The sequence below is a fragment of the Hirsutella rhossiliensis genome (assembly GCF_020360975.1).
Source record: "Hirsutella rhossiliensis strain HR02 chromosome Unknown scaffold00003, whole genome shotgun sequence".
NCBI classification, from domain to species: domain Eukaryota; kingdom Fungi; phylum Ascomycota; class Sordariomycetes; order Hypocreales; family Ophiocordycipitaceae; genus Hirsutella; species Hirsutella rhossiliensis.
The window spans coordinates 6,084,287-6,106,373 of record NW_025408669.1 but is presented as its reverse complement, the minus strand read 5'-3'; the positions used below and the strand labels follow the sequence as shown (position 1 = coordinate 6,106,373).

Sequence of the window (22,087 nt, the reverse complement as noted above, 5' to 3'; positions counted from 1 at the left end):
TCCATCGCGGCGCTTGGGGAGAGCGAAGACTGCAGACAGCTGAGGAGCATTTGACTGGCATGCCGGCCCAGCTGCAAGGTCCCGTCACTGCCCTGCTGCTCTATACCACCACACCGTTCGCCCGAGAATGCCTCCCGCTGCAGGAAACAAGCAAGCCAAGAGAGACATGCTGGGGTCAGGTTAGAACGCAGAGAGCTACGCAACATTGTCGCTATCTCCAGATTACACGGCAACGTGGCTCATCTCCTCACCGAGTTCACAGCTCTAAGAGAGCCAGGCGTGGTGAACATCACCACATCGAAAGACGGCGTGCCTTCTGCGAGGCGCACCATCGGCCGACAGCACAAGACGTCATTCACTCAGTGGACACGTCCGAGTCATACGTATTTGTACCAACGTAATTAAATATGTTGTTCGTGACTGCACAAGTCATTTGGTGCGCGGAATTCAAGGTGCCATCATGTATGCCACGTGTATCGTGTTATTTATCGTGTTATTTACTTGCCCCTTTCGAGTCCTGCGCTAGGTTATACTTTTCTGAATCCCCAATGTACCCTCTCGACATTGATGTTGAGTAAAGAGCCAAACTCCGCCTGCAACGCCGTCCGTGTCATTTTCGCGGTTGGTGAGCTCATCCAGCCGCGCGTTCGAGGGGTAAGGCTCTGTTCAGGCTGGACTGTCTGGGGTGCGGAGATGGACCGTCAAACCCCCGCAGCGCCAGTCCTGCTAGCCCCCTTCGTCATTACACCTTCACCCGTGAGCAGCCCGCAAGACTACCAAATCAAACAAAAAAGACGTGCTCATTCATAACGAAGCATAACACTGTCCATCAAGCGGCGTCCGCGCTGGCCACGGGCTGCATCATCTTGGTGACTTGGGCACCAGCGCGGACGATCCGCTGGCCGGCCGAGTCGTTCATGTATGTGACATCCTTGTTCTCGAACTGAGCGCGCTTCCAAATCTCCACCTCGCAACCGCCGCGGAGAACGCCGACACGCATCGTGGACAAGAGGTTGTGAGCGGCGTTTGAGTGGTTGTACACGCCGCCGTTGAAGATGGCCGTGGCGTCCTTTCCGACGGCAGAGGAGATGAGAGCCTTGCCACCGGGGTGATCCTTGATGAAGTCGGTCACGTCATGAATGACACCGGCAATGGCGACGAGGGCCTTGCCATTCTTTGCACCGTCGACAAAGTCGTCCCAGCTGATGACGGGGAGCTGTTCCAGGGGGGTACCCCAGTCGAGGGTGGAGCGCTTCTGGTCGAGCTTCTTCTGCATCTGCTGCACGCGGCCCTTCTCGATCTCGTTGGCGCGGAACTGCTTGAGGTCGTAGGCGAGGCCGAGCCACTTCCACAGGCAGATGGACCACTTGGTCGGGTCGTACTGATACCACTCGATGGCATTTCGGTAGTCCGAGGGGAACTCGTGGTGGAAGTTGTGGTAGCCCTCACCGAGGGTGACAAGAGCCGTGATGACGTGGTCGCGAGGCGAGTTGCGGTCGTCAAAGGGCTGATCACCGAGCCAGTGGGCCAGCGAGTTGACGCAAAACGTGGCCTGCTGGACAAAGCAGATGCGAAGAATGCCGGCGTAGACGAAGCCGCCGAGCCAATCGCCCCAGCACAGACCGCAGACGAGGGTGGGAAAGGCGAGGGCCATGAACATGACCGACTTGAGATAGTTGCGGTGCTGCCAGACGACGACGGGGTCCTCGTTGAGGTCGGTGATGTCGGTGCGACCGGCGCGCTTGGGGTTCTGCTTGAAGACCATCCAGCCGAGATGGGAGTAGAGCAGACCCTTGCGGACCGAGTAGGGGTCCTTCTCGGTGTCGGTGTAGCGGTGGTGGGCGCGGTGCTCCCGGGACCACCAGCGGATGGAACCTTCGACGGCGCCAGCGCCGACCGCGGCCAGGTAAATCTTTAGGGGAAGTGTGGCCTTGAAGGAGGTGTGAGCCCATAGGCGATGGTAGCCTGGAGTAAGCGAATCAGTTGTCATGATCGGGGTAACCGGTTGGTTCATCACGGGCAAACCCAGCTTGCCAGGGAGCAGCTCTGCGTGGATTGGGCTAACGTTGAGGCCAGGGGAAAGCACTCACCGGCAGTGATGCCGAGGCCGGTGTGGAAGTAGTAGATGACGGCGAAGATGGCGGTGTAAAGGTGGAGGGGAACCCAGTATGCCGAGATGAAGCCCAGGATGGGGATGAAGACGATGAGCGTCGTGTTGAGCCAGTTGACGTGCTTGTGCCAGCTGGACCAGGTTATGGGGGTGTCTGCGATATGGACCTTGGCGACGTCATGCTTGGCCGAGCGAAGAGGCTTGTGGTCTTGGGCTTTGGCCTGGGCCTTGACGGCCGAGGACGGGGCTCCCGACATGTTGAGGCGGTGACGGGAGGAAGCCTGCCTCTCTCTCTGTGTTGGAAGTTGGACGAGCGATGGCGATTCGGACCGGGGCGGCAGGGTGTTGGGAGGAGGATGAGGAGGATGAGGAGGATGAGGAGGAGATGAAGAGAGAGGGGGGGGGGGACAAGAGAAGGAGAAGAGGAAGAGCGAATAATAAAGAGAAAACAGGAAGGGAGGGAGAGTAATGAGAGGCGTGCAAGTGGAAGGGGGACGAGAGAGAAAAAGTATGGGGAATGCTGTTGGTTGGGGCGGAGGCGGGCCAAAGAGTTGAAGCGCGCGCAGAGAGTGAGTCGGTACTTGCCTGCCTACCCTGCCGGGCCCTGCAGGAGTGACTTCTCCACGATTGCGGCGGAAGGGGCCTGTGGATTCCCGGGTCCGTTTTCAATTTTTCCTTTTTGCCCCCGATGTATCGTGATGAATTTGACTCTCACCCTTGACGAGAATGGCCTCTTTGTTATTTGGAAGCTGTTGTCCGCTGTCGAGGCTCGATCCCGAGCGGTTGACGGTACGAGGTAGGTACAGTACCTACCTACCTACTTGCTCAGAGTACATCATGCAGCTTGAACCAGAGCTCCCCCCCACGAGGTGACGCTGTACCTTGCAGAACCTCCGCCTATGCTCGGGACTTGTGCAATGCACACAATGGCCGTGTCTTTCAACAAAATCAAAACACAGCTTCATGACGCGTACCCAAGCATTCAAGCAGGCACCCAGGCACGGCCTCGGCTTTGGGCAAAACGCACATGATAGTCAGTGTGATGAAGCACCTGGTCCATTCTTCACATGATTCACAGCTTCGAGAAGACGCGTAATTACTGTATGTACGCAACAAGGCACCAGCACAGTATACACAGTATACGGTCGTCTCTTAAACGGAGCTACGGCGATACGCGAGTGTGCAGCGGGGGGTTACATGCACACTAGAGGCCTGCCTAACTCGGACGTTGGCGTGGCTCAACCTTTTTTTTTTCATCCCTTCTAGTCGCCATCCTTCCCCAACAACTTTTTTTTTCCCTTGGGCCGCTACTTCGCACAAAAGGCGCCATCACTCCCTTATGCCGGCGGGACCCACTGTCCCGAACGCCCGGGGCGTCGCCGGTCTATCCGCTGCCGTCATGGCTTTGCGCAATCTGCGTTCCGTGATTGGAGGCTGGACAGTCTTTCTGCACAGGCCTCACCGTCCATTGACCGAGTAAGTGTACAGTATTAGCTAGCTTTGGAGAAGAGGAAAACCACTCTTCCGCTGTCCTCTTGCTCCACTTACATCCGTGGTCGACCGTTGATCAACGCTTCTCCATGGCGCAACTACGAATACGTCAGACAAGCGACGGCAACCCGTTGCGGCACCGGAGACGTGATGGGCAGCTTGCGGTCAAAGTACTGTACATACACACTCGATACTGACTGATCCAGACAATGCCAGATCTCTCTCCATCCACCCCTTCTTCTTTAACTGCTTCAACATTGCAGTCTCCACCAATCATGACACCAACAATGGCCCTGTCGTCATGCCACTTCATGCCCCGTAAACATGCCACCGTTGCAATGCAAGTTCCGACTGACCAGAAAACTCCGCCCCATCCTCGCCGCCTGATAAAAGGGCGGTATATACCCATCTGTATCCGTATTCGTACAGTACATGTACAGTCACCACCGCCCGGGCAAGGGAAACCCCACTTGGACCGCCCCAACAGAAAACCTTGGCATTTGCCACACCCAAAGGGCGCGGAAGGAGCCCCACACCATCTTCGGCTCCAGAAGCGTCCTTCTAGAACCCCCTTTTTCTTTCTTTTGGCGGCAACCAGCGCCATTGGCCCGAGTGTCTCTGTCCCTGTTCTGTGCAGTATTGCTCGTGTCCAGCCATGACTGGCAAAAGCGGCCATCACACTCAGACCTACAAGAAGTTACAGCAGCACCGTATTCATATTGTACGTCAATTCGTCCTGTCCACTATACGTCAAAGTCATGAATCAAATCATCCAACCGTCATCAAATCCGTATGCCAGAGTCGTCCAAATCCAAAGCTGCTACGAAAACATGGCCGAGGCCCAATCGCCATCGCTTGCCAAGTCTCTCTACAAATACACGGGCCGCAGCCGAGGGCAGGAAATCTGTCGTCTGTTCTCCCATCTGCCCCTCACGGCGATGATTCTGTCGTCATCAAACGCCCTGCCAACGTCGGCCGCACCATCGCTCCAAAGTCGTCGTCAATAATGCCCTTCTCTCGCATTAGCTCGTCGTCGATGCCCATGTGCGCCGCCCCCACCCCCGTCAACGACACGGGCAGCGCCATCTGCCGGGGGTACTCTGAGAAGCCATTGCCCATCAAGGCCGAGCGATCCGTGGCTGCGTACGGTGCGTTCCCCGACCGGGGGGCCGCACGATCAATCGACCATGGCTCTTCCTTTCTGCCATCATCATATGACTCGACGCCCACATCTGTGCTCCTGGGCGCCTGTGCAGCCACGTACTCTGGCTCGTACCCCAGACCTCCTGTTGCGACATCGCCGTCCTCGACAGCGGCCAGCTGCGATTGTGGCTTCCATGGCGGCCTATCGGCGCCCGTCGCCGCCTCTGCCCATGGGGCTTCATCGTCGCCTGACCTCTCCTGCGTCATGTCGGGCGCGTCACCAACGAGTTTAGCCAAACGGCTTTCTGCCCCCGCTTCTCGGAAAATATTACCTCGCACAGGATCTGCTGTGCAACTGTCTGCTGTCCTTTGTCGACCCTCGGTCTCTTCCCGCATGACATCGGCCGCCTCGGGGCTGAGCCTTGGCCTGGGCAGCTCCACGATGAAGGCAGTTTGCTCCCTGGTAAGCCTTGGCATTGTCGCTCTGGGTGCCGCCGCTTGGCGGCTTTCCTCGTTCTGCACAACCGCGGGCTCTTCCAGGGATCTTGTGTCTCCATCGCCCGTCTCATGTTGATCGAACAACGCGGCGGCCGAGGGTGGTTGATCTGCGCGACCTGCAGCCGGTGTCTCCGACGTGTTTCGACCACCAGTGTTTTCCTGCGCCTCAGAGGTCCTGTCATCCATTGTCGGCGTTAGCGTTTGGTGATTGTGCTCGCCCTCGCGCTGGGATATGCTGTCCGACATGGTCTCATCTTCCACTATGTCAGTATACGACGGCCTCACGCTCCTGTTAGCAGCCCACGATGTTTTGCTTAGCGGGTCTCGTGACGACTCGCACAGGTCCAGATCGCTTGGCAGCGGGCTTGGGGGCGATCGCCCACGGCTCGGCAAGTATAGCTCGTACGGCACCGGGCTCGTGTCGACGTAGGTCCTGCCCGAGTAAGGCCAGTCACTGAGAGGCTCGACCGTTCGAATCAGTGGCCGGCCGTCTGTGCGATAACCGTCGATGAAATACTGGTTGAGCGAGTGCCCGTCATCGACCGAGATAGCATGAGCCTTGGCGTACACTCCCCCGTCATCAGCAGCGTCGGGGGGGAAGAATTGAAGAAGCGAGGATGCCTGCAGGCGCATTCTCGGGTCAGGGCTGAGGCAGATTTCCGTTATTTGCCGATACCAGTCGGGCACGTTGACTTCGGGGCCGAGCATGAGCGGTCGTCCGTGGATTTCCGGCTCGTCCTCCTCCACCGCAAGGCCCCAAAGCACCATGCCCAGTTGATAGAGATCGGACTTGACGCCAATGTACATGGTGATGCGGTGGCCCGCCTCAAGCAGGGCCGTCGCCTCGGGAGGCTCCCAGCCCACAGGGCAGCCCCGCCTGTTGATGTCTATAATCTTTGCGTCGCCGGCGTCGTCAATGACAATGTTGGAGAGGGTGAAGTCGCCTTGAACGAAACCAGAGTCGTGGATATCCGCCAATCCCTGGACGATTTGTCGTGCCCACTTTGCCTTGCTAGCCCACGGGAGGCCACGCTTGTTTTCTTTGCAATGCTCATAAATGATGTCAATCACGGCACCTTGAGACGCGTAACTTATGAGCAAGCCTTTGATGTACTCGTCGCAGTCGTCAACCACGACGCCATAGAAGTTGACGACGTCGCGGGAATACCGCAGGTTGTTGAGGGCGTTGACTTCGTATAAGAATTCGTCAATCGTGTCCTGGCTTGGAATCTCCTTCTTGATAAGCCCGTGGCCGTTAACGCAAACTTTGTACACGAAACCCGACATGTGTGAGTCAAAGACAATATCGCGTTCCCGGATCCGTCTACAGCCCAAGTGCCGAACCTGACTGACACGAGGATAGTTGATGATTTCCTGGACCTGCGTCAGCAATCAAGCGCGACTCTAAGTCTATGAAGTGCGAGGTCCCAAGACACAAGGGTAAGGGGAAAGAGGAAAGTAGACTAGAGGTGAGAGATTAGTCCTCGACTCACATTGCCGTCTTCGACGACGTGAACATGGAGTCGACCATCCGTAGTCTCGAGCTTCAGGTTGGTGACAGTGTCGTAAAACTTGATGTCAGGGAGGCTTTCGCGGATGGCTTCGTAGATCCTGGCGCTCTTTTCCCGCTGATACTGGGTGTGCATAAGGTCCATCTCAAGAGAATTGGGCGGGGCAAAGCGGTAGTCGAGAGAAATGGTGACTCGGCGCCAGAATTGATCCTTTTCGCGATACGTGACGAAGAATTTTTCTCGTTTTGAACGGTCTCGAAAGTGCATGCTGAGGTTTAGGATCCACGTCCTCTCTAGCTCGTCATTGATTATGGCTTCATGCTGCGAGGTCGTCATGGACTGCGTCTCTGCCACTGCCTCCAGGTCCAGACCTGAATTCTGCTCCCCTAGGCTTGACAGGTGATCAGACATTTGGTCTAGCGACTGGTCGTCCGGTCCTTCATAGACCTGACTGGCAGGCACGGAGCGCAGCGATTGAGAATCGGTCTGGTCGTGGGCAGAGCCGAGGACGACGGGGGCGCTGGCACGAGGATCGGCGTTTGATTGGGATCCTGCTTGCTTATGTAGACTGCTTGCACGCCTGTCGACCGAACAGGCTCTTCGCTCGTCTGCCGAGGGCGTGACGGGCGCCAAGTGCATCCTCTGCTCAGACTGTTGCCTCTTGAATGTCTGAGACCGAGGAAGGCCGGTAACGACCTTTCTAGCCACGTGCGCCGCGGAGGGAGGCGGCACCGGCTCCTCGGGCTCAAGACGATAGCTCCGCGGCAGCTGTGTAGGAACAGATGGCGGCGGAAGGCTTGGCTTGCCCAGGATCCTGCGCCAAATGGCAGGCCTCGCGGACGGCGGCTCAGGCTCGGTCCCCTCTGGAAGAGCCATGTTGGAGGGCAAAACGGAGCTCTGGCGGCAAGGCGAACACCTGAAGCAGCCAATGGCAATTCCAAAGCTGACCAGATGCTCGCAGAGTGCACTCAGCGCTCGATTCTGATGGAGGACCCGATCACGGCGTAGGAAGCGTGGCTGGGAACGTGTCTCGGGGGGTTCATGTATGGTGTAGGTACGTGAGCGCATACAGCCTCTGCAGCAATGGCAATGTCACTTGTACAAACTGGGTACGCAGGGTGGAAGGTCAGAAGTGCAGGCAGACGAGGGAGAAGAAGAGGATTTGAGGGATGGGGGACGAAGCAGAGGGGATGGGTGCCGGCATACAGCGGCCATGAGCAGTATCGAGGTCCCCTTTTAGGCCAGCGTGCAGTCGTCGTCGTCTTCTTCTTCTTCTTTATCGCAGGAGTGACACACGTACCCGGAAACACAGCGTGAGAGAAAGACAGGCGAAGAGAGGGGGAAAGGGATGGCTATGGCGGAGAGCGTGGAAGAAAAGGGAACCAGGGGTGATGGTGGGGTGAGCGTGGGTGAGGTGAGGTGAGGCTGTCTTCGTGTTCGGGATTAGGCGGCGGCGGCTGGCTGTCTCGTCTGAGTGGTGCAACGGGGCCGACAGGTGCGAGACCGGCGCGGGAGCGACAAGGGCGGCAGCATCTGATGGACGAGGGGCCTTTTTATCGACGATGATGGACACAGAGCGGCGGCGCTGGACGAGAATTCGGTGTAGGGCGGCGGCGGGGAGAAAGGGAGGCGAGGTGGGGGCAATGGATGGAGGAAGGCAGGGAGGGATGAATAAAAGAGGGAATTTTCTGGTGCACTGGGCACTGATACAAAAAGAGGCGGATGAAGATGGGATGTGGACGAGAGACAGGCTGGTGAAGAAGAGCAGGCAGCAGCAGGGGAGGAGGAGGAGGAGGATCGTGACGAGGACAATGCAGTCCCTATTGTTGATGTGTCGAGGTGCCCTTAAGGCTGCCCGTGGTTCGACTCGTCTCCGCGAGTAAGTTACTGGACGGCACAGCGCTGTTAGCGCCCGTCTCAGATCCCCCTTGGGGGGGGTGGCTGGTTGATGCGGGAAGAACCGTAGCGGTGATGTGCCGAACCTCGAGCAGGTGTACGTGACCAACGGGGTGTGAGTACCCGAGGCACAGACCAAGATTGCACGCCGACGCATGTAGCATGCTCCCAAGGACGGAGTACTCCTGCAGCGATGCTCGCTCGTCTGGCGGGCGGCCCGACGCAGCTCCGAAGAGTCATCATGCTGCAGCGCAGCTGAGACGAGCAAACTTTGGCCATCGGCAAGGCACCAAGGCGCCCTGGTGATCATGGCCGTTTTGTGCTTGGACTCTCCAATTGGAGTCGAGGGGCACCCGAGCCGTCTCCGCGGTCAGTACCGTGCAGTGTCCATCAGATTACAACAATACTGACCCACCATTCGGCGGTAGGACCTCGCAAGTCACTGAGGCCATCCCAAGCACAGCCCTAGCCTGGCCCTCTGCTCCGGCTCAGACCATGATCCATCTAGCAACGCGCCTAATTACATCACTTTGCTCTACCAATCCTTGAACCAGGAAAAGGTGAAATGGACAGCGACGCGTCGACCCGCTCCGCAAGCTCCACAACGATCGTCTCCGCGCACCCCGGGCTGCTCCCCACCCCAGCATCCAACTCGCCGGGCCCATCCAACCGTCTCCCTCCTTCACCGTCCAACGACAGCCTCTGCTAACATATCGGGCGTCAATAACCCTCTCCTGGTCAAGCATGAGTGAGCGAGCGCAAGAAGCGTCGAGGCTAGCGACCAGGCCCCAGCGGGACCATGACGATGAAGGCGCCATTGCCCCGGCCGTTGCTCACGACGATCCGGCTCCTGTCATGTCATGCCATGCCATGCCATGCCATGTCATGTCATGTATGAAGTAACTGCTTAGAAAAAACCCGCCCACGAGCGCATGCTGCGAGTCCTCGATGCGAGTCCTCGATGCCAGCCAGGCAATGACGTCCTGCTCTCTCGGTCCCGTCTCCTCCCGGGTCCTCTAACAAGCGTTGCCGTCTGGTCGTCGGTCGTGGCTCTCGCTCCCTTCAGCCCGAGTCCATTTTGGCTGTACCCGTGGATGATGCATCCCGCCGACCGCAGCAGCAGAAGCATCCATTGGGCAACGTGGGATGGGGGACGCTGCGAGCCCAATCGCGCCAGCGCATCGCCTCGCTCTCCCCCGCCGCCCAATCCAATCTCGGGAGCCGTTTCGACCGCACCCCCTTCAAGAAAATGAAAGGCAAAGCGGCCGGCATCACCCCGCCTCGAACCCTGCATACCGTTCACTCTCGCTCTCACACGTCACTAGCCTCTGATCAGGCATGAGTGCAGCCCACGGACGAGGCGGCGGGAGGCTAACGAACATGGACTGAACGTGGTGGTGGAATAGGTAGGTAGTTGATGGGGGCAGTCAGTCAGCAGTGAGGCTGTCGCGCGCGACGGCTGCCTCTCGGCCACGCACCACTGCGCCAGCAGCGGCGCTTCTCGATTTCCTTGGGCATCGTTCTGACCCCGTTGGGCTCGCAGGGAGTCGTCTGCGTATTCCATCATCGCCCGGCCGTCAGCCGCCATCACGCATTCTTGTCCTTCACCTACCCCGTGCATCACTCTGCGTCGTACATGCTCGCATTCGTGCCATCATCCCATCCCATCCAGGCATCCAACCACCGACGTCGTTGCCGTTAACGGCAAAGCTCGACCGCGTTTGACACCGCCCACTCGACGGGCACGTTCGCCGTCCGTCCCCACAGCCGAGCCGCTAACAATCCAGGCTACCTTAGGGCAACGAGGCCCGTCCCGGGCGTTGGTTCCACTTTCGTCCCGGTCGAAGGACCTCCGGGCCCCATGACGGTGGAACTGTCTCTCTTTTTCCGTTTCCCCGGCTCGCGGGCAAAAGCTGAACGGTGACACGGGTTCTTGTCCGGACCACGCGCCCATGGCATGGTCTGGATTCGGACACTGGTTACCGGTTGCAGAAGTGCATTGCCTCCCTCTTGGTGTTACCCAGAGCCCGTCTGTCCGTCCTGGACAGCGGGAAGGCAACTTGAGCATGCCAAGAACTAGGTGCATTGCACTGCCTGCTCCTGCGAGACTTTAGCTCTTGCAGCCGCTTCCAGCCAAGGCACGCTCATGCGCCGTACCGCTGCGTGCATCAGTCTGCGCTACCTTTATTTCCTCTCAACAAACAGGAATGCTTCGCAGCAGCGTCAGCAGCCGTCCGAGTCAAGCGCCTGTCGCCCCATGACAGGAGGCGTCAAGGAAATGACGTCCGCTTACAAGAGCAGTGCATACGGCGGCGCCTCTCCCACGGCATGCATCAATCGACCTCCAGCCGTTTGTTCGCTCCTACAACAATGAGTAGCAGCAAGTCCGCCTCCTCCACCCTCACCACCGCTGCTGACGTCGCCGAAGAGTATGATAGGAGTGTGTGTTTTTACAAGTCATTCGAGTCAGCAACTCGGCTTCTCCCCCGCCCGTCCCTCCTCCAATCCGCCTCCATGAAATATATCATCTCTCGCTTCCTCTTGATCGTGCCCAAACAAATGTCAAAACGCCAAGTCATGCCGCTCCCCGCAACCAGCCCCGATCAACAAACAGGGGCGGGGGGGAGAGTGCGAGTGCCACTGGCCCGGCAGCGCCCGCCCTCATGCACATCCTTACATGGCCTGGTCTAAATACGTCGTCTATTCGTCCTCTTGGGGTCGCTCAGGCTCCTCCTTCTGCTGGCTTTTCCACTCGCAAATCTTACATTCGTTCGCCTGCTTGCGATCGAGGTCGGGAAACACGAGGTCAAATACCTCGCCATACCACCCGACCGCGTGACCCTCGATACCCTCTTTGATGTTCTGCAGTAATTTGACGGTCAGCAAGTCATGCACGCGTCGAAAGGGGTTACTTGTCGCCAAGGACAGCCACATACCTCAGGCAGCTCCAGCCAGTCCGACGTGTTGTCGCTGGGGAAGATGATGGTCTTGCAGCCCGCTCTTCTCGCCGCCACCGTCTTCTCCCTCAGGCCGCCGATCCTCAGCACCTTGCCCGTCAGGGTGAGCTCGCCCGTCATGGCCACCGTCGGGTTGACAGGGGCGTCCAAGGCAAGGGACAAGAGCGAGGTCGCCATGGTGATGCCAGCCGACGGCCCGTCCTTGGAGACGGCCCCATCGGGCACGTGCAGGTGCAGCTTGGCCTTGTCGAAGAAGTGATTGTCCGCAAACTGCTTGACCATGAAGGACTTGGCGAACGAGTAGGCGATCGTCGTCGACTCCTTCATCACCGACTTGAGGTTGCCCGTGATCTCCAGTTGCGGCCGGGTGCTGGGCCTCAGTGGCGCCTGCAGGATAGACTCGATGTACATGGCCGCGCCGCCCATCTGGGTCCAAGCCAGGCCCATGGACACGCCGGGTGGACTCACGTCGTAGAGGCGGTCCGATGTGAACACGGGCGGTCCGATGTAATCGGTGAGGTTGTCCTTTCCGATCTCGATGTGGACCGAGTCCGGCACACTCAGTGGCTTCCGCGGCTTTTCCGTCGTCTCCACCTCGTCTGATTCCGCAACACTCTTGTCCCCTCCCTCGGCCGCTGCGCCTTCGCTCGCGTCTTCCGACTTTCGCTCCTCTGCTTGCAATGCTGATTTGCCATCCTCTGTCAGGGCTTCGTCCTCAGGGATGACCTCCTCTCCGAGGTCTTGAACAATCTTCAAGGCAGACTTTCGATAGACCTTTTCGATCTGTTTCTTCAAGTTGCGAACACCCGACTCCCGACAGTACGACTTGATGAGCTCCTCGATCGCCTCGCCGGTGAGCTCGACATGTGCCTCCTTGAGGCCGGCTGCTTCCTTTGCCGCCGGAGCAAGGTACCTGTTGGCAATGGCCTTCTTCTCGTCCGCGACGTAACCCGAGAGCGTGATTAATTCCATGCGATCCAAAAGCGGCCTCGGAATCGTGTCTGTCATGTTGGCAGTGCACACGAAGAGGACTTTGGACAGGTCGACCGGCACATCCATGTAGTGGTCCAGGAAGGAGTTATTTTGCTCCGGGTCCAGGAGCTCGAGCAGTGCCGAAGAGGGATCTCCCTGGTATCCCCGGCCGATCTTGTCGACCTCGTCGATCAAGATGAGCGGGTTCTCGGTCTGACACTTCTTCAATGCCTGAACAATCCGGCCCGGCAGCGCGCCCACATATGTCCTGCGGTGGCCCTTGATTTCCGCCACATCGGTCAGGCCTCCGACACTGAACCTGTAGTACTGTCGGTTCAAGGCCCTAGCGATGGATTTGCCAATGCTTGTCTTGCCGACACCGGGGGGGCCGACGAAGCAGAGTATCTTTCCCTCGACGGTGCCGCGCAGCTTGCCCACGGCGATAAACTCCAAGATGCGGTCCTTGACGTCCTGCAGGCCATAGTGGTCTTCGTCCAGTACCTTGACGGCGTTGGGAATGCCGAAATTCTCGGGACTCCTCTGCCCCCACGGAATCTGAGTGAGCCAGTCCAGGTAGTTCCGAGTCACATTAAACTCAGAGGCAGCCGTTTCCAGGTGAGCGAGCTTGTTAAGCTCCTCTTCGAAGACTTTGCGGACCGCCTCGGGCATGGCCAGCTTACCGGCTTTTTCCTTGAACTTCTCGACCAGCTTGTCCTTGCCATCGGATTCGAGGCCGAGCTCGCGACGGATGCCCTTCATCTGCTCCATGAGCCAGTACTCGCGCTGCCGCTTGCTAATCTTACTCTCCACGTCCTTGGTAATCTTGGATTGCAGTTGGGCGTTCATGAGCTCTTTTTTCAGCACGATCAAAGCCTTTTGCATCCTTTCCTCCACGTTCATGCATGCAAGCACTTCCTGCAGCTCATTCTGCTCCCCCGAGGACACGGCGGCGGCGAAATCGGCGAGCTTCCCGGGCTCTGAGGTCACGTTACCGGTAGACTGACTCATTGAAAAGGTTGATATCTGGTCGCGGAAGAGGTTGTTCATGGTGGCAACCTCCTTGAAGACGTTGACAATCTCGTTGGTGACAGCCCGAATGACCGGGCTCTTGGGATCGACGGGCTCGTCTGCCAGGTTCTCCACGTTGACGAGGCTGACGGGATATCGCTTGAGGAACGAGGTGGGTTCGTATCGCTCCGCCACTTGGTCTGGCTTCTTCTCCACGGCCGCCTCTTCGAAGCTTGCCACCACGTCTCCCTTTTTATCTTGACTGGCATCGTCCTCGGCAGGCTTGGAGGGGATGGGCTGCGGCACCTCGGGCTCGACCTTTGCTTCGGCTTTGGTGTCGGCCTTTGTATCGGCCTTTTTGGCATCATGGCCGCCCGGTGGCAAGAGGCTGGAGAGTCGGATGCGGCGGTGGGGGTATAGGATGGCGGTCAAGGCGCCCTCTTGGCCGTGTATGGGAAAGGCGCTCGTAATCTGTGCGAAGACGCCGACGTCATACACGTCATTGGCATCCCTAATGATGTCCTCGTCTTCGTTTTCGTCCTTGAAGAGAAAGGCGCCAACGTATGGCTGGCCACGCTTGATGGATTCGGTGATGGCGGTGGCGACGTCTGGATCCTTGATGGTTATAGCTTTGTAGAAACCGGGGAAGAGCGGCCGCCGAGCGATTGGGATGGCGAGCACCTGAGGGTATACTTCGGGCACGACAGGCTTCTGGAGCGCTTTCTCGGTCGATTTGCGACCCCGTTTTCCCCCATCGCCACTGGAGCCGCCGTCTGCCGAGCCGGAGCCCGCGCCTGTCGAGCTGCCGGGGGCCTTGCCATCCGACGCCGGGGAGCCGCTTCCTTCGGTCTTGGCAGAGACGGTAAAGTCGGCGTCGCTGGCTTTGGGTTCTGGGACAGCCTTGTCGTCGAGCTCCTTCTTGTTGTTGTCGAGATTGGCCTTTACCTCCTCTTCCGAAAGCGGTTCGGTGGGTGGTTCAACGGCGGAGTCGAAGAAGTTGCCGCCCTTGTCCTTGTTATCCTTTTCCTTGCTGGCCATGGCAGTCGTCGAGAAGCATGCCAGGTTTAGTCGCGAGCGGAGGGCGGGCAAGGGGCGAGCGCAGGCGTAGTGACTCGAGAGGCAGGGCGGCGTCGCGGCCCGGGTCCGGGACAGGGGCCTGGAGAGAGCTCTGGTCGCTGGGAGATGGGGGCGCTCGAGCGCGAAGCGTCCGGAGACGCGGCATCGCGGCATCATGGTATGATGTGTGAGCCAGGCCGCTGAGCCAGAGCTGGCGAGAGTGAAAGGCGAGATTCGGCCGAAGAGGGCGACGGGACGCGCCTGGAATCGGCAGGCAGAGCAACCGGGACAGGAGGCGTGCAGCTCTACTGCAATGGGGATGTGCGCGTCGTGGAGGCGAGAATGGGCAGCATCGCCGCTGCGGAGGAGGTCTGGGCGGCCGGGCGTCTAGCAGGGCAAAATGCGGACTAATTGGAGCACCGCGACATCATCAGGCGAGGAAAAAGACGGGCGGCCATGGGGGTGAGCTACGGTAATTATGAGCTAGGATCTTCCACCGGCTGATCCTCGGCTGTCTGGAGCAAGCCCCCGAGTGGCTCATATTCTGATTTTGGGCATACTATCTTCTCACTGCAGCAGCTCCATTGGTCGTTATCCGTAAGAGAGCATTAGCGAGGCGGCGACAATTCACTCGACGTTATCCTCGCCATCACAACTGGCAAGGACGTGCAACATTGGAGGCACTTGAAATCTTTGCGCATAGCTCGATTCGGGTCAGAAATGTTCCGGTCATCTCTTTCTTTCTTTAATGCAAATGATAGGGAGTATCCGAGCCGCTGCCCAGGCACTCCAAGATTCCACGCACGTGCACATAGGTATCTAGCGAGGCGCTCCCCTCTAACGGGGGGCTGAACAACGCCCTGTGTCACGGATGAGCTCTCGATCTCCCTCGACACAGGCTTTATTGAGTCCATCCTGCGCCTCGGCATCGAAGAACAAATTACGCATATATCTCTTTTCTCGGAGACCATTGGAACAAGCCATTCAAGCCATCTTTCATCTGCGTACTCCCACTATCTCTGCCCCCCGCCGGCCTGTCGTCAAGGTCGAGGCTGCTTTGCGCTGCCTCGGCCGCGGTTCTCCATCCATGGCTTCGTCGGCGCGGGACAAAGACGACGCCGCATCTTCACTACCAGACCTGAAGCTGGAAGGCTCCAAAGGAGCTCCAAAACCGCCCAAGGCCAAGAAGAACAAGGAAGTTCTAGACTCGTGGGAGGACCAAGATGAGCTGTCGTCCGAAGACGAGGTGAAAACACCTCTTCCCAGAGCCGAGGCGTCATCGCCAGCCCCGCCCGCGCCCAAATCGCCGCAGTTTAGCTCTCCGCATGGCTGGAACCCGGACGCGGAGCCGGCTGTAAGCGCATCGCCCGGTGGTGGGGATGGTGGCCCGCAGACCCGACGGCCGGAAAAGACGGATGCCGTGGCTCGGCGCATGATTGCCGCCGGGCTGGGGCTCAAGGCGCCAAAGCAGACGGAGGAGCAGAGGGCCTATCAGAAATCCGTCCGGGAGCAGGAGAAGAGGCGCAAGGAGCAGGAAAAGGCTGAAGAGCAGAGGCGACGCGACGACGCCGACAAGGCCAGGGCGGCCATTTGGGATGATTGATGAGTGTACTTTGGTCTTGATAGCGCCGTATGTGGATGCGGGACCAGCCATGATGATCATCCGTCGAGATGACACGAGTACGAGGATGCATCACAGATTGGGGGTTGGGGGGCGCCTTCAGAGATGACTTATTATTCTAGACGTCGATACATTCTAGCTCACATGAGCTGTGGGAGGGAGAGAGCTGCGACATTCAAGATCCAATGTAAGCCTGAGCACGAACTGCCCCAACCCAGCAACCGAGTGCGTCTATAAGCCGTACACCTTCTTCACGGCCGGACGCTCAACGAGGCGGGCGTGCCAAGCAGCGTAGTTGGGATACTTGCTCTTGACTTGGTTCCTGTCCCAGACCTCGGGCAGGAAGTTCTTCATGGCGTTATCCCAAGGGATAAAGGCTAGGTCGGCGTAGGTGCTGGAGAGGCAAGGGGGTCAGTCGAGCTCTTGTCATGAAATGTGCCCCTTACATGGAGACAACGGAAAGTGGGGGGTCGACAACTTACAATTTCTCTCCGACAAGATACTTTTTGCCCTCGAGGATCTTGTCCAAGACGCCAAAGACGCGCACCGTCTGATCCTCGTAGCGCTTCTTCGCGCTCGGCACGTCTTCCGGGTGGTATTTGTTGAACCAGATTGACTGGCCGTAATAGGGGCCCTTGAACGCATGTCAGCTCTCGGAAGAGGGCGGCTGGTTGCGGCTCAGACTCACCTGGCCGGACATCTGGAAGTGCAGGTACTGCTTCAGGTGCCACTTGTCGGCGTGGGACGTCAAGGTCAACTTGCCCTCCTTGTCGTACGTGTCGACAAGGTACTCGAGGATGGCGCCCGACTCCCACAGGATGAGGTCGCCGTGGTTGGGGTCCTTGATGGCCGGCAGACGCCCGTTGGGATTGATGGCCAGGAAAGACTCGTCCTTGGGGTTCTCAACGACGATCTAACGGACGTGGTTAGCGACGGTCTTGGGTATTTGGCGCCGCCATCTTACCTTTTCGTAGGCAATGCCGAGCTCCTCGAGCGCGATGAGGACTTTGTAAGGGTTGGGGCCGCCAACTGGGAGCATCACTCGTTAGACCCGCTTCTTCGGCGGCGGAGAGTGGGAAAAGAGCCGGCATACCATGGACCCAAACGGTAATGGGCTTAAGACCGGCCATCGTCGAGTAAGTGAAACGGGGAGAAGGGCTGGTAGAATGGAGCGTGTTTACGAGTATAGTGGTGATGGACAGTGTTCAAGACGTGGAAGATATCTGCCCAGAGCCTAATGTGCCACAGCTACCAGACACACCAAGTCGTACTTATATACCAGAACGCATCCGTCGAGCTGCCCCGTCTAAAACTCTAGAGCTCTGGCTTAGAAATAGGCCATCTCCACATGTGCCCGAGTCTGGCGGGTGCTTAGCAAACACGCGCACATTTAGCTTGCCATCACGGTCCCCCTCTGGTCGGTTCTGCGACAAGAACAGCAAAGGACGGCAGATGGCAAGGAAAGGGGGAGCCATGGAGCGCCATGGAGCGCCATGCTAGTGCTGATGATGACGGGCCATGGAGGACGGCTTCGGTTTCAACGCGAGGGGTGATTATCAAGCAGCACAGCTTCCCCGACAGGGCCGACACACGGAGCTTGATCGGGGTGTGTGGACGGGGTGTGTGTGGACACAGGCGAGGGCTCCAGAGACGGACGGCCGTTGTCTGTGTCTGGTCCTTGATTTGTAAGTCGCGTGTTTGGTAGTCTGACGCTTGGATGATCAGGCCAGACCAGCCAAGCGTCCATCAGACGAAGCGCGCGGCAGATGACTAAGTTGCTAACCTAACTCAACAAGAACATAAGTGAGCATATGGAAGGGAGGAACAAAACAACGGTGATTCCACATGACGGGGGGCGAACTCGACGGCGCCACAAACTCCTCCGCCTCAGTTCACGTCTGATCCGCAAATCAATCATCGATGGTTGGAAGCAGCTCCAACAAGGTTCGGCTGGCCCTTTGAATTGGCCTCGTACCAAGTGGGCTTCCCAAACTCTTTCCTCCCATACGGTCCATCCCGGCCGGTTGTCGTCCACGCATCAGCCTCGATTCTTCAACTTCTCGCGCCTTGCGGCAATGGTGTAGAAGATGCTGCCGTCGTACACCCCGCGGATGTCCTCCTTGGCCATGCGCCCGTTTGCAGGCCAGAGCAAAAGGTAGGTTGCGAGCCCTACAGCTCAACAAACACGTCAGTCCTTGTACTCTCGTCCGAGGCGGGCGTGACTTACACTCAAAGAGGGCCCCAAGCCATCCAAACGGATCGGCAAGCAGTCGCTGTCCCCTGAGGAACTTGAGCACGTCCGGGACCGTCACGTAGTCCCTCCCCTCGGCGTACTTGGAGAAGATTTCCTCGAACTTTTGCGGCACGAAGCGGCCCTCGGCGTCGTACGTGCCGCTGTCGCTGCCATGCTTGTCCTTGTGGATGTTTCTGATGTAGATGCGGAACAAAGGGTCCGGGAGGTAGCCAGAGAGCGTCGGGTACGAGAAGGCGCCGTTGATGATGGCGGCGGCCAGGAGCGAGAAGGCGATGCCGTAGCCCAGGGCGTAGAAGCCCTTGAACGTGTCGACAGGCCAGATGACGCCGTCACGGTCCTGGGGGTTTGTTAGCCCTAGAGTCGCCTGCGTAGGTCTGTCTCCGTCCGCCAACGACTTGCCTGGTCAAAGAACTCGACATGCTGCTGAAGAACCTGGGGCAAAAGCATCACCATCAGCTACTTGTTCACCACTTCATCAACGGTTCGGGAAAACCACTCACAGTCTGGTTCTGATGACGCTCGGCCCAGCCACCCTGGGCCGTTCCGTCGGGGCGTTCGTACGTGGCAGCTAGGCTGGCCCTTGCTGTTCCTGCAAACGGCACGGGATCAGCCGCGACTCCAACCCAGACTCGGGGTAGGTTCAACGACGACGTACCGGCATGGGGGAGCCGCACTTTGTCGTCGGGCTGCACAAACGGCTTGCGCTGTACCGTGATGGGCACCTCGGGTATCGAGGTGACCACGCCGGGCTTGTTGCCATTATCGGCCTTGGTCTCGGCGCGCCCAGCGAGTCCGTCGCGCTTGACGCTGTCGTTGGCCTTGCTCTCCGGGTTGGCCTTGCTATCCGGGGGATCCTTGGGTCCGTCCGCTTTCACGCCGCCACCGGGGGCCTTGTTGGTCTCTGCGTGTGCCTCGCCGTCGTTGGCCATTTCCGGGTGCTCCTTGGGTCCGCCGGCCTGGTCGCTGTCGTTGGCCTTGCCCGGATGCTCCGCGTCTTGTCCGTCAGCCGTGACGCCATGGCTGGCCTTGCTCTCGGCGCGCTTCTTCTTGTGTCCGCCGCTCTTGACGCCATCGCCGTCCTTGGCCTCCGAGTGCTCCTTGCGCCTGCCGCTCTTGACGCCGTCCTTTGTAGACCCCATGATGCGGGCGGGACAAGGGCTGCTGCCGGGTGAAATGTCAAGACGGATGGGGAGACTTCAGCACAGGCGAGGGCGCAAAAGGCCAGAAAGGGAGGCCAGAAAGGGAGTCGGACAAAAGTAAATCTCGAGACGCGGGCCGCGGTTGTTGTTTATTACCGCTCATTGCTCATTGCACGCATGTGGCCAACAGAAACAAAAGGTCCTCGGCCGTTTGTCGTCATGCCGGCGTCATGTCAACGACTGGAAGCTGCTGCCTCGAACCACCTGCTTGACCGTGATGTCATTCCTGGGAGTCAATTTGGCGATACGAACAACAAAGCCCATCTTCACATGCTTTTTGCTTGACGCACACGAAATGGCCAGCGTCGCAGCGCTACTGCACGGGGCTGCGGACCGCCTGCGTCGCTCGGCACGACGAATCGCCGCTTGTGGGTTCCATCATGGTGGACGCGGCCCCTTGGATATACTGTGCTGTAGACCGACTGATATGCGGCAGCACCGATCCATCACTTGCACATGGCAGCGAGGGGCCAAGGGCGTCATGACGTCGTCCACTGACTGCGGAGGAGAGAGAGAATGAGCGATGTTTGAGCCACCTCGACGGGATACACGAGGCCGGCTGCGAGACCGGACAACACATGTCCACGGTGATGCATGATAATAGTGAATATACGTATATATATATATATATATATATACATGCAATATATATACAATACATATGTGTGTGTGTTTGTAGAGTGCCCATTGCATTCTGCTCAGGCCCCTCAGAAAGCTCCCCGTCTGCCGGAGAGAAAGCACAAATTAATACCCACCAACGCGCTCATTCTCCTCACCCTTCTGTCCAGCCAAAGCTCGCATGTCTCACGCCTCAGAGTCGCCGTGGCCCTTTGGCGCAGCCAAGGAATCTGACAGCATTCCGCATCGGCCAGGCTCCCTCCATGCATGCCCTCGTACCCACTGCTGCAGCAAGTCTTCTTCACGCATCGCCCTCTCCAAAGAAAGGAGAAGCTTACACTCAGCGTGACGACGACGACGACGACGACGACGACAACGACAGAGTGAGGGCGGGATGAGCTTGCCGCAATCGATGGAGGCAGTGTGCTGGTCCTCTCATGACGCCGTCGAGCAGGCAGCTTCCTCAGTTTCAGTCGGAGAAACCATCCTTCAGAAGTCTCAGGCCGGCGACTGATACGAAGGCTTAGCCGCGTCCACCCAAACCTCAAGCCCAGTCCCGTTGCCATTTCGCTGCCTTTATCCCAGTGGAAACTTCCCCCTGCCCACCCCGGCAACTCTGAGCTCTCAAGCCAGCGCGCTTTGGCATCGCCCTTGGGATGACAACGGTGAAATACAGAATGATCCGAGCATCCGCCCTCCTCACGGCGCTACTGCTTGGAGTCGCCTCGGCTGCAATCTCAAAGCACTATCAAGACGCCGACCATCATGACTCTCCGTCTTCCCTCCCGACCAAGGTGCTCCACCAGTTCCCTCCGCCTACCTGGATCGAAAACCTGGCCGTCCGCAAAAACGGACATGTCCTCTTGACCCAGCTCCGCCCCGAGGCCGCCCTCTTGTCGCTTTCGCGTCCCTGGTCCCAGAACCCCCCCGTCAAGCTGCTTCACAAATTCCCCTCCGTCAACGGCCTCCTCGGCATCGCGGAGCCTTCGTCAGACGTCTTCGTTGTTGTGGGTTCCAATTTCTCCGGCTCGGGCGCCCAGGTCAATGGTACGGCCGAGACCTGGCTTGTCGACTTCCGGTCCAACGACTACGACCGCGGACCGTTGGTCAAGCATATCGCCAAGCACCCTGACATGGCATTCCCCAACGGCGTGGCGGCACTGCCATACGTGGACCACGCAGTCCTCATTAGCGACTCGGCTCTCGGGCTGGTCTGGCGGCTTTGCATCCAGTCGGGCAAGGCCAAGGTTGCCGTCAAGCTTCCCGAGATGGCTCCTGTTCCCGGCTCGCCGCTCCAGATTGGCGTCAACGGCATCAAGGTGCTCGACGGCTACCTGTACTGGTCCAACACGTTTGCAGGCAAAATATACCGCATTCGCATCGACCAGCTGGGCAACCCCGAGCCCAAGGCCCGGCCGGAGCTGGTGTATCGTGAGACGGGATACAATTTGTTCGTCGACGACTTTGCTCACGATGAACGCGGGTTCTGGGCAACAACCAACCAGCTCAACACCGTATTCCACGTCGCAACAAACGGGAAAAGTTCCACAGTTGCCGGGTCCAAGGACAGCCCGATTGTTGCTAGAGATACGTCATGCGCTTTCGGTAGGACCCGACGAGATGGCAAGACGCTGTATGTTGTGACGGGGAATGCCGAAGCCAAGGGCGGGCAGAAAGCCAGAGGTGGCAAGGTTGTGGCCATTGATACCACGTCAGTTTATTAGCCAAGTCGAGACAGAAGAATCTTGGTTTT

General features: G+C 58.5%; 7 protein-coding genes across 7 annotated transcripts; 2 read left to right on the top strand and 5 right to left on the bottom strand.

Annotated features, from left to right (window-relative positions):
* Nucleotides 1–829: 829 nt before the first annotated feature.
* HRG_03897 (fatty acid desaturase domain-containing protein) lies at nucleotides 830–2,367 on the bottom strand (the record flags this gene model as incomplete). The annotated part of the gene is made up of 2 exons (XM_044862368.1): nucleotides 830–1,965; nucleotides 2,091–2,367. The coding sequence occupies 2 exons, from the start codon at nucleotides 2,365–2,367 to the stop codon at nucleotides 830–832; spliced, it is 1,413 nt and encodes a 470-aa protein (XP_044723394.1).
* Nucleotides 2,368–4,531: 2,164 nt separating this feature from the next.
* On the bottom strand, nucleotides 4,532–7,629 carry HRG_03896 (kinase; the record flags this gene model as incomplete). The annotated part of the gene is made up of 4 exons (XM_044862367.1): nucleotides 4,532–4,933; nucleotides 4,998–5,002; nucleotides 5,077–6,616; nucleotides 6,736–7,629. The coding sequence occupies 4 exons, from the start codon at nucleotides 7,627–7,629 to the stop codon at nucleotides 4,532–4,534; spliced, it is 2,841 nt and encodes a 946-aa protein (XP_044723393.1).
* A 3,720-nt stretch (nucleotides 7,630–11,349) lies between these two features.
* Nucleotides 11,350–14,819, bottom strand: HRG_03895 (ATP-dependent protease la (LON) substrate-binding domain-containing protein; the record flags this gene model as incomplete). The annotated part of the gene is made up of 3 exons (XM_044862366.1): nucleotides 11,350–11,511; nucleotides 11,586–14,359; nucleotides 14,405–14,819. The coding sequence occupies 3 exons, from the start codon at nucleotides 14,817–14,819 to the stop codon at nucleotides 11,350–11,352; spliced, it is 3,351 nt and encodes a 1,116-aa protein (XP_044723392.1).
* Nucleotides 14,820–15,729: 910 nt separating this feature from the next.
* On the top strand, nucleotides 15,730–16,245 carry HRG_03894 (uncharacterized protein; the record flags this gene model as incomplete). The annotated part of the gene is made up of 1 exon (XM_044862365.1): nucleotides 15,730–16,245. One exon carries the CDS (start codon nucleotides 15,730–15,732, stop codon nucleotides 16,243–16,245), a length of 516 nt encoding a protein of 171 aa, XP_044723391.1.
* Nucleotides 16,246–16,494: 249 nt separating this feature from the next.
* Nucleotides 16,495–17,393, bottom strand: HRG_03893 (glutathione S-transferase-like protein OpS6; the record flags this gene model as incomplete). The annotated part of the gene is made up of 5 exons (XM_044862364.1): nucleotides 16,495–16,657; nucleotides 16,746–16,897; nucleotides 16,952–17,176; nucleotides 17,228–17,292; nucleotides 17,357–17,393. The coding sequence occupies 5 exons, from the start codon at nucleotides 17,391–17,393 to the stop codon at nucleotides 16,495–16,497; spliced, it is 642 nt and encodes a 213-aa protein (XP_044723390.1).
* A 908-nt stretch (nucleotides 17,394–18,301) lies between these two features.
* HRG_03892 (caleosin related protein) lies at nucleotides 18,302–19,656 on the bottom strand (the record flags this gene model as incomplete). The annotated part of the gene is made up of 5 exons (XM_044862363.1): nucleotides 18,302–18,432; nucleotides 18,491–18,854; nucleotides 18,917–18,949; nucleotides 19,018–19,106; nucleotides 19,173–19,656. 5 exons carry the CDS (start codon nucleotides 19,654–19,656, stop codon nucleotides 18,302–18,304), a joined length of 1,101 nt encoding a protein of 366 aa, XP_044723389.1.
* A 1,355-nt stretch (nucleotides 19,657–21,011) lies between these two features.
* HRG_03891 (putative quinoprotein amine dehydrogenase beta chain-like protein) lies at nucleotides 21,012–22,058 on the top strand (the record flags this gene model as incomplete). Its single annotated transcript, XM_044862362.1, has 1 exon — nucleotides 21,012–22,058. One exon carries the CDS (start codon nucleotides 21,012–21,014, stop codon nucleotides 22,056–22,058), a length of 1,047 nt encoding a protein of 348 aa, XP_044723388.1.
* Between the last annotated feature and the right edge of the window lie 29 nt (nucleotides 22,059–22,087).